At 44.4% G+C, this 14,502-nt stretch overlaps 1 protein-coding gene across 7 annotated transcripts in view; it reads left to right on the top strand.

The window, feature by feature from the left end:
• The window catches only part of MCF2L2 (MCF.2 cell line derived transforming sequence-like 2), a 232,262-nt gene that overhangs the window by 182,798 nt on the left and 34,962 nt on the right, over positions 1 to 14,502 (top strand). For 6 of the 7 annotated variants that reach the window (XM_059687142.1, XM_059687140.1, XM_059687141.1 and 3 more), the window contains exons 18-22: positions 1,030 to 1,099; positions 6,090 to 6,182; positions 7,322 to 7,414; positions 10,854 to 10,925; positions 12,899 to 13,024. In XM_059687142.1, coding sequence (XP_059543125.1) covers positions 1,030 to 1,099; positions 6,090 to 6,182; positions 7,322 to 7,414; positions 10,854 to 10,925; positions 12,899 to 13,024 — 454 coding nt within the window. The remainder of the gene's footprint in view (positions 1 to 1,029; positions 1,100 to 6,089; positions 6,183 to 7,321; positions 7,415 to 10,853; positions 10,926 to 12,898; positions 13,025 to 14,502) is intronic. The other variant, XM_059687144.1, reaches the window with a different exon arrangement.

The following is a 14,502-nucleotide window of genomic DNA, read 5'->3' as shown; positions in this document are numbered from 1 at the left end:
AAGTACTTAGATATTTTCAGGCTTAAGCAAGTAGTCCAGAATCAGTGGGTTGGGATGGGATGTGAAGAAGGGGAGAAGTGCTAGGAGATGCCTGGGGGAAGAGAGAAAAGACATTATGAAGCCTGAAGTAGGTGTCAGGCATCAATGTTGTATTTGTGCCTGCAGTTCTTTTGCAAATTTATCTATTTATGCATCAGCTCTTATTGAGCACCTGTTGGGTGTCAGACCCTGTTCTGCATGGGGAATACAAAGATGACCTTGCCTTAATAGGGTAGTGCTGGGAACTAGGGTGTTAGAAATGCTAACCGGTCAAACAAGTCGTCCTTTTAGCCCAGGGCACTTTAAATGCCGAGTTCTAGAGAAATAGAGGACAAAAGGACTTTGGAAATCATTTTCCAACCCTTGCATTTTGCAGATGAGTAAACCTCACTTTACTCACTAGACTGACTGCAAAATTACACATCTAATTGCCAGAAGGGAAAAGAACCTTGGTTGTTTCCTAACCACATCTTATGTCTATTGGTCTGTTGTCAAAACCGAAATGGAAATCTCATTTCTAATACTTTCCCTGGGAAGCTATGTAGCCTCTCTTAACCTCGGGTTTATGAAACCCTATCTTGCAAGGTTTGGTGGAAGATTAAATGAGATATTGTTTGTGAAGCACTCAGCTTCTGCCTCGCTCATAGGAAGCTCGGGTGACAGCAGTGGTGGCAGCAGCAACAGCAGCCGTTCTTATTAACCTTAATGGGTGGCAGGAAGCATCGTGCATCCCGTCTGCCGTGGCTCGTGCTTAGAATTATCAGGGAATTTAATGTGGCTGTTTTAGGGGATCCTACCCATGTCACAGAATACACTTTTTTTCTTCTAAGTCAGTGTGTTGAAGATGAATCAAGAGCAATAAAGTTCAGAAAACAATGTTTTTCTAGGCACCTCTTAAAACCTTATATGATTTTACTTTTAAAAAAATGTAATGCATGTAAATATCATTTTAAAAGCATTATTGTACTTCCCCACTCCCCCACCCCCCAGGACTTTTCTAAAAGAATTGGAAAAGTGCACTGAGAATCCTGAACTTCTGGCTCGTTGCTTTCTCAAGAGAGTAAGTCTGCGTTCCTAAACAATCAGAATAACCTTGTGAGTCAAGTCAGCCCTTAATTTGCTGTGTAGGTGGCAAGGGCTAATGGCAACGCCAATGGTCTAAAAACACATCTGCCTTTGGAAGGCAAAGCAGAAGTCCCTTGCACAACGCCACACGGTGTGAGACATGTCCAGTCTGAGCTCACTCATGGGTGGGGGCCTTATAAGCCTGGCTTCCGGCAAAGCCCAGGGACATGAAAGACTGGCCCCCAGGCAACCCAAAGCAGCTGATCCTGAATAACTCTGCACGACTAACCTAACTCTTTTAGGACCAGAGTCACACTTACAGTCCTCACTAGTTGTGTTAGTACTCTCAAGAGAAGCAGTACTGGTGTTAAACTGAAAATCCCTGAAAATGTATTGACTTCCATTTGATGTTTGTTAGCGTAGAGGGTGGTTAGAAAATGTTAACTCTACGGCCTCTCGGACGTATCGCATCCGATTTGTGAATTTCCTGTTCTACAACCACATAGGTCTGACGACCTCCCCTTCCAACCACACAGCCCTCTTCCCACTCAGACTTCTCCACCCCTGCTCTGGGCAATAAATAGGTTGTTGGGGTCAGTCGTGCTCCCTGGGTGCTGGCACCCATGTGTTCCCTTCCCCGTAGGAGGACTGCAGATGATCCTGCTGCCCTCAGCTTCCTAAATCTTTCCCATTTCTTCTCTCTCAGCCATTCTTTTCCATTTCTTCCTTGTTTTTATTTTTATTTTTGTGAGTCTGAGACAACAGATCGAAGAACTTCCAAATTTTTAAACAACCCAAATTATGACTGAGGAGTTTAAGAGAAATACTTGTGTAAACTGAGAGCAAGCAAACAAGAACCCCTAGGTTTCAAGGTATTGGACATCGTGGAAAAACAGAGCTTTCAACCCTCAGAGCTCCTAACCAGCTTAGAAGGCCCCTCCCTCCATGGCCCTGCATGCACTTTCCAAGCATCAAGTGCTGGAAACTGTTTCGTATTCAATCTCATGATTTCCTTTTTGAATTGTTTCTACAGGATTATTAGTGTTTTTTCTTACTTTGCAACTTTGCACTTATCAAGTCACCAATGTGAAATCTAGTTTCACAGTTTAGAAATATTTTATAAACGCTTACATCATTACTAGAGTCCTGGTGCACGACACTCGAGCACTGGGGGGGGGCGGGGGGGGGGGTTCCTCAATCTGGCCTGCGCCCTTTAGCAGTGACATCCTTAGTGCTGCCATCCTGCCACCTCCGCTGCGCTTGCCAGCCATCAGCCCAGCTTATGGCTGAGCAGCGCTCCCCCTGTGGGAGTGCACTGACCATCAGGGGGCAGCTCCTGCATTGAGCATCTGCCCCCGGTGGTCACTGCACATCATAGCAACTGGTTATTCTGCCATTTGGTCCATTTGCATATTACCCTATTATTATATAGGATTGCAAAGACATTTACATTTTTTTGAGTGAGAAAAGGACCAAATTCCTACGGGGGAAAATGGGTGTAATCACATAAAAATTGTTTAAGTATGAGGAAATAGTCAGGGAGTTGCCAACTAAACATCTTTTCTTGGATGAATTCCTCTCCTACAGTTATACAAGCTTTTTATAGTCTTCCATGTTGGGAGACACCTTAGAAATCATTAACCCAGACCACAAACTCTGTATAATCCTATATGATTAATGATGTTGGAGACAAAATACAGGTAATAAATTCTTATCTTAAAACTGCAATTATCTAATCTTTGAGAATCCTTGAGAGTATTGGCTACTGCTGTACAAAGACTTGTATTTGTTAGCCAATAAGGTGGGCCTATCATCCCTTTTTTACTATAGTGGTTTCTCTTTTCTCAATAGTATTTGCAGATTGACACTAATCATAGATATGAACTTCGAAATATTGCTCTGGCCAAGGTTTTTTTTAAATTATTATTATTGATTTTAGAAAGAGGAAGAGAGAGGGATAGAGAGAAAGGAACATCCACGAGAAACATCGATTGGCTGCCTCCTGCATGCCCCTCACTGGGGATTGAGCCCACAACCCAGGGAATGGGCCCTGACCGGGAATCAAACTGAGACCTCCTGGTTCATAGGCTGATGTTCACCCACTGAGCCACACCGGCCATGCTGGCCAAGTGTTTTAAGCAGACTCTATACTTATAGCGCCCAGGGAGATTCTGCCCCCAAGACCAAGCTCCATGTAGAATATTATTTGTCAGTGGTTTACTTTGAGTTTTCTTTGCTCTCTGGAAAGAGCATGGATGAGACTTGGGAAATGGAACTTCTTATCTAGATCATGTATTTGTGCTTGAGAACTGCTATCTGCTTGACCTCAAGTAAGTCACTTAAACCCTTGGAGTCTCACTTTCCTCCTCCATACAACAGGCTTAATAATACCAACACATAGAGCTGTTGTGGAAGTCAAATAAAATAATGCATGCAGAAGGGTTATACAAAGTAAAAAGTGCTGTGACAATAGCTACTATTTGTTGGGTACTCTGCATGTATCAGGCATTTGTTGAGAGGTTTCTATACATCATCTCATTTAATCTCACAGCAACCGTAGGAATTGACTGCTGTGGTGAGCCCACTTAACAGATGAGAAAACTGAGGTGTAGGAAGGTTAAATAACCTCAGGCCATATCCTATCTAATAAAAGAGAAACATGGTAATTAGCGTACGACCGCTACCCTTCCCATTGGCTAATCAGGGTGATATGCAAATTAACTGCCAGCCAAGATGGCGGCCAGCAGCCAGGCAGCTTAAAGCGAACATGAGGCTTGCTTGCTTCAGTGACGGAGGACTCCAACGTTCCCCACCTGCCTTGCCGGCCTCTGAGCTGCAAGCAACAGGCTTCTAGTATAAAATAAATATCAAAAATATAAGTATTTGTTTACTATGGTTGCAAATTGTTATGCCCAGATTTCAAGATCCCCAAGGAAACCACACCAGGGAACCAGCCAGTCCGATGCAAAAGCAGAGGGTCTCCTATACAAGCTCGCTTGGTCCCCCCCTTGCCTCCATTACTGGGTGCAAGAGAGAGCCCCGAATCCCAAGAGAACAAAGAATTTATAGGGCTCGGGGTCGGGGGGTTGGGGCAGGGTGCAGCTAGGGTCTGGTTACACAAAGACAGGGGGGGTGGCCAGCATACTTTTGGCCTTGGGCTAGTTTCCCCCGCTTTTCCATTGGCCGAGATAAGGGCAGGCTGAGTAACTGATACACCCTGCGGCTCTTTCTTGAAAGAGGGGTTAAGGACACAGCCATTCGTCCTGCACTGTCCTTTCACAAATATCAAAAAATTTCTATATGTGACACGGCACCAGAGTTAAGTTAGGGTTTTTCAAAATGCTGACACGCCGAACTCAAAAGGTTCGCCATCACTGTTTTAGGAGCTAGCAGCCAATGTCTTTGTGCTCTGACAGACTACTTGTAGATGAGATGCCTGAATCAAATTGTAAATTGTAATGTTTTGTAAGCCTGGCCTTCGGGATGGCAGAAATGTGTCCCACATCTAGTCTGCCATGCTTTGGGAGCCACTGAGTTTAACAGATGCACTCAGCAGAGTGCCAACACACCAAAAACACTCCGTAGACAGTTGCTGAGTGAATGCATAATGAATATATTATTGTTAAGCTTTGAATTATTATTCTAGTTCCTTAACCAGTCTGAACAACATTTCTCAAGGGCCACCTCTCTTACTAAATGTGTGTGTGCGCGCGCAATTTTTTCTGGAGAGAGTACAAAGGACAGAGTTGCTTTAGTTCTTGTAGTGAAATGACCACTTACAATCCATGGGGAGAGGGGAAGAGATACAGAAATGGAACTCATTCACCAGAGCCCTGTGTTTAGAAGTAGAAGAGACAGCGTTGACACAGTGAGGGGAAGAGAGCCCACGTGCCTGCGAAGGACATCCGGAACTGGCCTTTAGTAGGAAGAGAGGGACACGAAATCTGAAAGGAAGACACCACGTGGGCCTCTCTGCCCGAGCGGCGTGGCTCTGGGGCAAGCACAGCGCCCGTGGACCAGGCTCTCCTGATGGAGCAAAGCTGCAGCTGGCTTCATTGGCCTAGGGCAGTGACGGCGGACCTTCTGGGCTCGGCGGGTCAGCGTTTTGAAAAACCCTAACTTAACTCTGGTGCCGTGTCACATCTAGAAATTTTTTGATATTTGCAACCGTAGTAAAACAAAGACTTATATTTTTGATATTTATTTTATATGTTTAAATGCCATTTAACAAAGAAAAATCAACTAAAGAAATGAGTTCGCGTGTCACCTCTGACACGTGTGTCATAGGTTCGCCATCACCGGCTTAGGGTGTCCTTTCCATCTGGGATATTGGCAGATATGTGTCCTCCGCATGCTCTCAAGGTCGCGCACGCACTCGGATCGCTGTTGGTCTCTAGCTCTGAGACAGTTGAGTACCTTTTCCTTCTTGAATCTTGTGCTACAGGTGAAGGCGATGACTGAGGCAGAGCTTGCCACTTTGGGGCTTGCCCACGTGATTTAGATCTGTGTGGTTTTGTCTGAATGGCCACATTTTCCTGCTGGGGTGTTTCTCTCTGTTGTTTCTCTGGGTTTTTTTCCCCCTGGAATTGGAGTCATGATTATGGCAAATAGGAGAGGGTGTTCCGTTTTACCATTCAGTAAACACCTTTTTTGCGGGGGAAAGAACTATTTAGGGGAGACATTGGTGTTTTGCATAAAAAGCCGAGGAGAAACAACACAGATCGAGACCGACTCCTGTTCATGAATGTCCTGTAACTGCTCCCACAGCACTTTGTTCCGATCTGTATTTAGTACGGATGGTTGTTTGTGGCCCCCATCCCCTCCATCACACACTCACTCCATCGCAAGGCCACTGACTGTGCATCCCCAGCTTCTCACACATTGAAAGACCTGGGCTTGTTGGATGAATAAATAAACTGTAGTATCCTATCCACTTACTGATAATACCACCTGATTAATGTGTTGGAATTTTTTCCCCCACTCAGAAAGAAGATCTTCAGATATATTTTAAATACCATAAGAATCTGCCCCGAGCTCAGGCAATCTGGCAAGAATGTCAAGACTGCGCCTACTTTGGGGTAACGTTGAGATTACAAGGTCTCCCACAAATTGTTTTCTCTGAATAATGTGCATCAAAAAAATTTTAATATATTTTTATTGTTGATAGTATTACAGATATCTCCCATTTTCACCCTCCTTCTCCCAGCCCCTATCCACCCCACCCCCAGGTCTTCACTACCCTATTGCCCATGTCCATGGGCTATGCATATAAGTATATAAGTTCTTTGGTTTCTTTCTTCTTGTTCCCCCAACCTTACATCGAGGTACGTCAATCTGTTCCATGCCTCCATGCTCTGGGTCTTTTTTAAAAATATATATATTTTATTGAGTTTTTACAGAGAGGAAGGGAGAGGGATAGAGAGTTAGAAACATCAGCTGCCTCCTGCACATCCCCTACTGGGGATGTGCCCGCAACCAAGGTACATGCCCCTGACTGGAATCGAACCCAGGACCCTTCAGTCCTCAGGCCAACGCTCTATCCCCTGAGCCAAATTGGTCAGGGCCGGGTCTTATTTTGTTGGTCAATTCATTTTTTTCATTATGCACCACATTTTTAAAGCTACCAAAAGTATGAACTGGGCAGAGGAATTTGGCACTGGGATTTATGTTTATTAAAAGTCTCTTCTCTGTTGAAGTCGTACATTGGAAGTTTGGATGCTGCCCTGGGTCTCGGTGAGGAGCCTGGTGCGGAAACCAGAGTCCTCTTCTAAGGTGGTTTTGAAAACAGAATTAAGTCCAAAAGATTAGACATTGGGACTCTCTTGAATGATATCATAAGCCATCATGTGTCCTATAGACTCAAATGACCTCAATGGACCCCACCTCGCCCAGACCCAGAGACAGGCTGCCTCCTGTGCAGAAGGACCTGAAATGCCCCGCTGTCTTCTAGGGGCTTGCCTTCTAAAAGAAATAAGTGGCCCTGCTTCCCTGGCGGCCTATAAAAACACTAGCCAAGTCGTCCCCTCCCCCCTTCCTTTCACTTCACTCGCTGTTGCTGAAGGACTGAGCAGCTCAGTAGCCTTGGGAAACTGGCCAACACCACTGCCCCTCTCGTCCATGAAGAGCCCGGCTCGTTTCTTGTGTTTCAGTGCCGCCACCTTTGTTCTCTGGTGTGTTGTTTGTTTTGTTTGATGTTGTTTCTGTTTGTTTCTGAAAGGTGTGCCAGCGCCAATTGGATCACAGTCTCCCTCTTTTCAAGTATCTCAGAGGCCCAAGCCAGAGACTTATAAAATACCAGATGCTGTTGAAGGTAAAGCCAATGATACCGTGCGTTTCTGTGCTGGGAAAACAGGTGAATGCGCTAAGGTGGTCACGTGGACAGCTGTGACTTTGTCTTCTGAGGTAAAATTTCTGCCCTTGGAGCTTTGTCTGTCCTCCAAGTCTCACGCGGCCCTCCTCAGTGAGGGGTAAGACCAAGGAATCAGAGAGTTAAAAGGGACCTGGGAGCCTTCCCACACATATTTTTTACTTAATCCCGCAATCAGATGTGTCAGGCAGGCTCTGGAGTACGCAGAAACTGAGGCTCACGGAGGTTAAGCTCATGTCCGATATTCTGATCTCGGGAAAAGTTAGCTCTTTCATCTTTGCCTCGACAGCCCCAGCCTAGGCTGCCCTGGCTTTGTTGCTCCCAACTGGGATTACTGGACCTCTCAGGCCTAGGTCTTCTCATAGTGGATGAGGATGCCAGAACCACCTCCTCGCTGGGGAAAGCAGTGAGTGATGCCTGCAGAGAGCTGCCCAGCGCTGAGCCCCAGGAAGCTCCGTGACAGGTAGCACTGTTTCATACCTGGAGATGCCACGCCAGTGTGGGAGTGAGGATGATGGCTCACTGCCTCCCAACACGAGTAGTATCTGTGAGCGAGTAATGATACAGCGTCCTCTCCTCGCATGCCTCTGACTGTCCCATCCTTACTCTGTTTTTTTAAAAAAATATATTTTATTGATTTTTTACAGAGAGGAAGGGAGAGAGATAGAGTTAGAAACATCGATGAGAGAGAAACATCGATCAGCTGCCTCCTGCACATTTCCCAGCCTCCTGCACATTTCCCACTGGGGATGTGCCTGCAACCCAGGTATATGCCCTTGACCGGACTCGAACCCGGGACCCTTCAGTCCGCAAGCCGGCGCTCCATCCACTGAGCCAAACCGGTTTCGGCCCATCCTTACTCTGGTCATGAAGTCCTACCACTGGGCCCAGCGAGGAGGGGGCGGGACCTAAGGGAGGCTCGGGAGGAGGGGGGCTTCACCCCCTGGCCTGGCTGCATCCAGGACTGAGGGCTCCAGTTTTCCCTCTGACGCGATGCTGACACAATAGCTAAGTTCCATTTGCAGAGGACCTTGGGGCACAGTGACCAGAAGCACAGAGTCGGGAGCCAGACATCCTGGGTGTGGATCCAGGCTCTGACAGCTGTGTGAACTCAGGCAGGTTCCTGCTCTCAGCCTCAGGCTCCTACCCTGTAAAAAAAAAAAAAAAAAAAAAAAAAAAGGTAGTAATGGTACTTGCCTGGTGTGCCTTTTGGAAACATTAAAAGAGGGAATCCATGTTAAAAATACTTAGAAGATGTTGTTATCTTTATGGAGGAAACAAGAGACGGAATGATTATAAAATCTTCCTCGGGGGTCTGTGCACAACCAGGGGAGGCGACTCAGGGCCGGCCAGTTTTTCCCGTGGAGAAGCCTGCTGGATGCCCGGGAGCACACGTTTGAACCGCTGGCAGGCCTATGACGAAAGGAGGGCCTTTGTGGTTGTCTCCGTCCTGAGGAACTGAGCTCATTCTGCAGCTTCTTTGACAGCATGGGTGTTGGGCAGACTGCCTCGCGGCTTTGAAAGGGTTGTAGAATCCTGGTGTGGGAGAGCGGTTCCAAGTATAAAAGAAAGGGGAAGGAAGGACGGATTATACCATAAGGACAGACACATGAAAAAATGGGGGAAATATATATTAGCAAGAGATGTGACCAATGGTCAGCATGCTTAATAATGAGCTCATAGAAATGAATAACAAAAAAAGTAAAAAAGGCATGTCTATGAAATGCATACCATCTTATCTGAGATTTTTAGTACATAATGTCTAATGAGTCAAGGCAAGTTAATGAAACAATATTACTATATTATTATCAGCATACATTGGTATCAGCAACAGGAACTCACTTTCATTGAACTCATGGTTTCTGTCAAACAGGCTGAGTGATGGAGGGAAACTACCAAATTTTTTTTAATCCTCACCCGAGGACGTTTTTATTTTCATTAATTCCAGAGAGGAAGGGAGAGAGGGAGAGAGCGAGAAACACCAATCGGTTGCCTCCCGTACACACCCCGACCGGGGATCCAACCCGAAACCTGTGTATGTGCCCTAACAGGGAATTAAACCCACAACCCTTCAGTGTGTGGGATGATGCTCTAATCATTGAGCAGCACTAGCCAGGACTAGAAACTACCATATTTAATGTAGAGAATTTTTCTTCCCTGGATTTTGTTGAATTAAGATATGGTTTGCAAAATGGTGCAATATTGGTTTACTATAAGTTTTGCTTATTACAAAGCTATTCTAGGATAGATACTCATGCTGATTTCTTGTATAAACTAACTCATATCATAAGAGCAAAATTCATTTTTCTTCTTTTAAAGTTTTAAATAGGCTACTATTTAAAGAAATAATTAATGGGGAGAGGTGGGTAAATGTTACAAACTTTCAGCTGTAAGATGAATAGGGTTTGAGGCTATGGTGTAAAACATGAAGTTTGATAACACTGTACTGTATAACTGAAATTTGCTAACAGCGTAGACGTAACTGTTCTCTCTCACGCATAAATGATAACTATGTGAGGTGAGATAGATGTGTTAATGAACTAGATGGGGGAATCCTTTCACAATGGAAACATATATCAAATCATCATGATGTACACTTTACATATCTGACAATTTTATGTGTCAGGTCTACCTCAATAAAAAAGAAATTAATAATAAAAATGTAAAAAGGAGATGTATGTACTATTTGTACATATGCAAATACTTTAAACAATAAAATTAAATTAAAATAATAGTAATAATAAATGAAGGAAGGCATTTTACAAAAGAAGAAGAAATGTTTAGTAGCAAACATTTTTTGAAAGTTCTACCTCACTAATTATCTGAGAAATTCAAACTAAAAGGCAGTGAGGTGGGATTGACCTGTTAATTCAATTGGTTGAACATTTTGATTAAATGGCCGGTAAGCCAGGTTTTATAAGTGGCTGGCGGGAACATAGTCCTTCTATAAGGAACTTGGATATATGCATCAAAACTCTTAAGATTGACAATTCCACTTCTAGGAAGCTATCTTTAGGAAAAATTACAAAACCAAAATATTTAACAATAGAAAAGATGAATCAATTACGATGTGTGTATAGGACACAATGCTGACACAATCAAAACCATGTTTTTAAAAGTATATAATGTCATGAGAAAATAAACATTCATGATATGCCGTTGAGTGAGAAAAAGCAGGCTACATTAGGATGTGGCTAATATGATTTTATTTGTGCAAAGAACACTGTGCCAGATAGATAATTCATCCTTTCCCTCTTACTCTTGACAGACAGACAAATGTGCATACATTCTCAGTTACTTTAGCATTTGTCTGGAGATTGCACAGTACATTTAGTTGGCATTCCACTTTTTGATTTTCAATAAGGCTTTTGGGTTACTGCAGGGTCTGCTGGATTTTGAGTCTCCCGAGGATTTGGAGATAGACCCAGGCGGCCTAGAAGGAGGTGCGGCTAAGGTACTGGATGCTAAATATTGTTTTATGTTGGTTAATGGTGCTTGCCCAGGGTGGGAGGATTTATGGCGATTTTCTTTTCCTTGCTTAAGATCTCAATTGTGTAAGTTTTGTAAAATTGTATGTATTTCATAATTCATAGTCAGGAAGAAACAAAATAATTAAAGGCAATTTCAAAGTGGAGATTTGTAGCAGGATAAATGGTATTGTCTTTTCTTCCTTTCACACAAAAATGTTTTAATAGGAATACAAACAGGAATGTGTAAAATGCATACATAAAAGACTGAAAGTAAATGTGGTAAAATCTCCACTGTTGTTTTCCTGCACAGTAGGATTATGAATGATTTATATTTCTTTCTTTGTTTATCTAATTTGTATGCATTGTGTCCCATTCCTCTCCAAATGTGTGTGTGTGTGTGTGTGTGTGTGTGTTCTAAGAGAGACAGCCAAGGTTCCCTTGAAGGAAATGGTAGCCAACCCGATTAGGAAGAAATTTGTGGCTTAGCAGTGGCCTTTCTTATAAATTTCCTATTAAATACTCCTGTTTTAACAAGAGAACCCCGAGGCATGTGTCTCAAAGTCATTTGCGTGCCTTCTCTGCTCAGAATGTGTGGGGGACCCCTTGAAATAGGAGCTCAAGACACAGGTAATGATTTTACAGTGGAGCTAGGGGAGCTGGCCTGAGGGAGAGGGGCTTGGTAATGTTTGTAAGGCTTTCTCTGAGCCCCACATCACCAAAGCAAGACTAGGAAGGAGAAAGTACAGGGGAAGTTGAGTCTCTAAAGTTGAGTTTTACCTGTTGAGTAAAGAGGATGATGCCTAGTGTAAGAACTTTTAACCCTTTGCTGATGTTATTGTAAGGTCAGGCGAGAGCCTGCTGTCTTTCACCAGGACCAGAGCGTATTTATTACGAAGGAGAAGGTAAGACTCTTTGGCAGGTCATTCAGTGGAGGCAGCATGATCTGCTCCATTCATCAGCCCTGTCACTCATGTCTCTGATCCAACAGTGCTACTTCCTGCTGCTTCTGCAGAGGTTACGGAAATACACAACCCTTCCCTGACATCATGCAGTAGGGGGCAAAAGGAGGTGGGGCTCTATGGTTCAGCAAACAGCTATCAGTTCTTTGTTGTAGAAATTGATGTGTTTAAAAAAAATGGAAGAAACCAAAATCTTTTTGTTTGCACTTACTAGATGACATAAATATGTTATGTAAGTAGTGGGGAATCAAATGCTGAAAACCTACGCAAAAGCCTTTCAAGCTGTAAGAACCATCCCTAGTATGTCCTCAGTGTCACAGTGCTAACAATGGAAGCATCAGTTTCCTGAATTAGCAGTTCAGGCTTTTCTGCTTAATGCTGAGCCTTCATGTTTGGGAGGTGCAGACCTCCTTGGTAACTTTCAAGGCAGTCGCGTGTGAGAGGAGGAAGGGCAGAGCTACGGAAATGCAGCCCTTACAGCGTTTACAGGTAAATCATTAGTCAGCCTGCACTGGCAGCCCATTCTTTCTCTCCGGGAGTTTAAAACTGTTCTCCTCTGGGAAGGTTTTAAGCATAACTTTACCCATAGGAATAAGACTTTCACATTCAATATAGGAATATGAATTGTACTTTTCTGTAGGCCGCAGGGGTAGGAGTATAAAGGAGAGGGCAGTCAATTTAAAGGGGCTGTGTTTTGGGGTTTTTTTTTTCATGCTTCAAAAAATCTCAGTATGTTTCTTATAGAGCAGGGGTATAATGCCCATGATTTTATGAGCTTCATTCTTCATTAGTACAATCTACAGAAGTGTGGTTGATGGTGAACCAGCAAATAGCGTTAGCCACCATTCTCTGTGAGCCGGAGAGCAGATGGGTGTCCCCAGCATCTCAGACACTTCGTGCTAGCTGGATCAGTGGCTCCTTATCTCGGTCCTGTTTTCCATCTTCACTTGGAAGATGGTTTACCTTTTGATTCCCTACAAGGCATTTGGTTTCCACAGGGCGGGCCTAAGAGGACCAAGGATCCCGCGTTCTTGGCGGAACTGCAGCAGGCTTTGGCCACGATAGAGGAGCTGATCCAGTCCTGTGAACTGGCCATGGACCTGGCCGCGGTCACTGGATGCCCGGTACGTTATGTCCCATAACAGTGGTTGGAAGGTTTTCCCTTGAGAAGCAGGCACAGTGTAAACCAGGTAGGAGATGCTGTGGCCAAGCAGGAGAAACGATGTATGGTGGAGGAATCTGACTCTGGGAAAGTAGCCTGCATCCATCAGCACACCTGTGCTCAGAGATTCCCAGCAGCCCCTCAGGGTTTGCAGGAATCTTGTATTCCTCGTGGTCCAGAATGTTGAGCCTGACCTGTGCTCTGGAAAAACCAGGAACTCAGGGGCCAGAATATATAGGGGCAGGGGAAATGGCTAAACGGGTAATTCATTTTGACTCCTGGCACTATTAAAATTTAAAAGGTTCTCCTTCTTGATCAAATTTTCTCCATGGAAATTACTTCGAAAATGGGTGCTAAGTGAAAGTCTCACCCCATTTTACATCCCAGATCCCAGAAGAGGCCCAACAAGCGTGTATTATACTTGCCTTAATCCAGGTGGTTGAAGGAAAATACCAAGAGAGGCAATGTTGGGTCGTTGAGCCATCTCAGCTCTGACATTGGGGTTAATCCTGAGCAGGCGCGTCCTGGGCATTCCAGGCAAACCGTCCTCTATGCTGTGTGCTCGCCTGGGACTGGAACATAAGTAATATTCATCTGGAACATAACTAATATTCACAGTCACTGTGAAGTACTCTAGATTTTAGCTCAGGAATATTAGTTTTCTATCATTGTCAGTGACAAATCACCACGAGTCTGGTGGCTTAGAACAGCACCGGTTTCTTAGCTTATAGGTCCACGGGGCAGAACTACAACCTCTCACCAGGGGCCAAAATCAACGTGTCTGCCTTCCTTTTAGGAGACTCTAGGAGAGAATCTGTTCCTTGTCTTTTCCATCTTAAAAAACAGCAACAACAAAAATCACCCGTGTTTCTTGGCTCATGGCCACTGCCTCACTTCAAAGCAGCAACATCGCATTCGTTGAGTTCTCACATTGATTGCATCCCTCCGACCCTTCCTTCTGCTTCTCTTTGACTTTTTAAAGACTCTGTGATTCCATCAGACCCACCCAGGTAGTCCATGATAATCTCTCCATCTCAATGTGAGCTGACGAACAACTCTGATTCCATCTGAAACATTCGGCATGTTTCCTGACCTCCTCTCAGGCTCCCGGGATTAGGGCCTGGACCTCTTTGGGAGGCTACGCTTACTGCACAGGGACCAAGCATTCTGCATTTCAGATACGTTCCTTCTTTTTTTTTTTTTTCCCCCCTGTTTATTTTTACCTGTTTTTATTGGGGTCTGGGCAGATGAAATGACCTTTCTTATCATTCCTTGTCATAAATCAAACCATGCAGATTAAGTAGGGGCAAAAACTGTGATTCTTTTCCTTCCTTCCTGGTATTTCTCTGGCCAGCATTTCAGAAACAGCCCCTGGGTTTGCCGTGACCCAGGCAGGGATGCTGTTTCGGTCCCTGGGACTCCCGCGCACTCTGTTTACTG

Source organism: Myotis daubentonii, chromosome 3 (genome assembly GCF_963259705.1).
Source record: "Myotis daubentonii chromosome 3, mMyoDau2.1, whole genome shotgun sequence".
In the NCBI taxonomy this organism is placed as follows: domain Eukaryota; kingdom Metazoa; phylum Chordata; class Mammalia; order Chiroptera; family Vespertilionidae; genus Myotis; species Myotis daubentonii.
The sequence above is the reverse complement of the archived record's forward strand: the minus strand, read 5'-3'. Positions and strand labels throughout refer to the sequence as shown.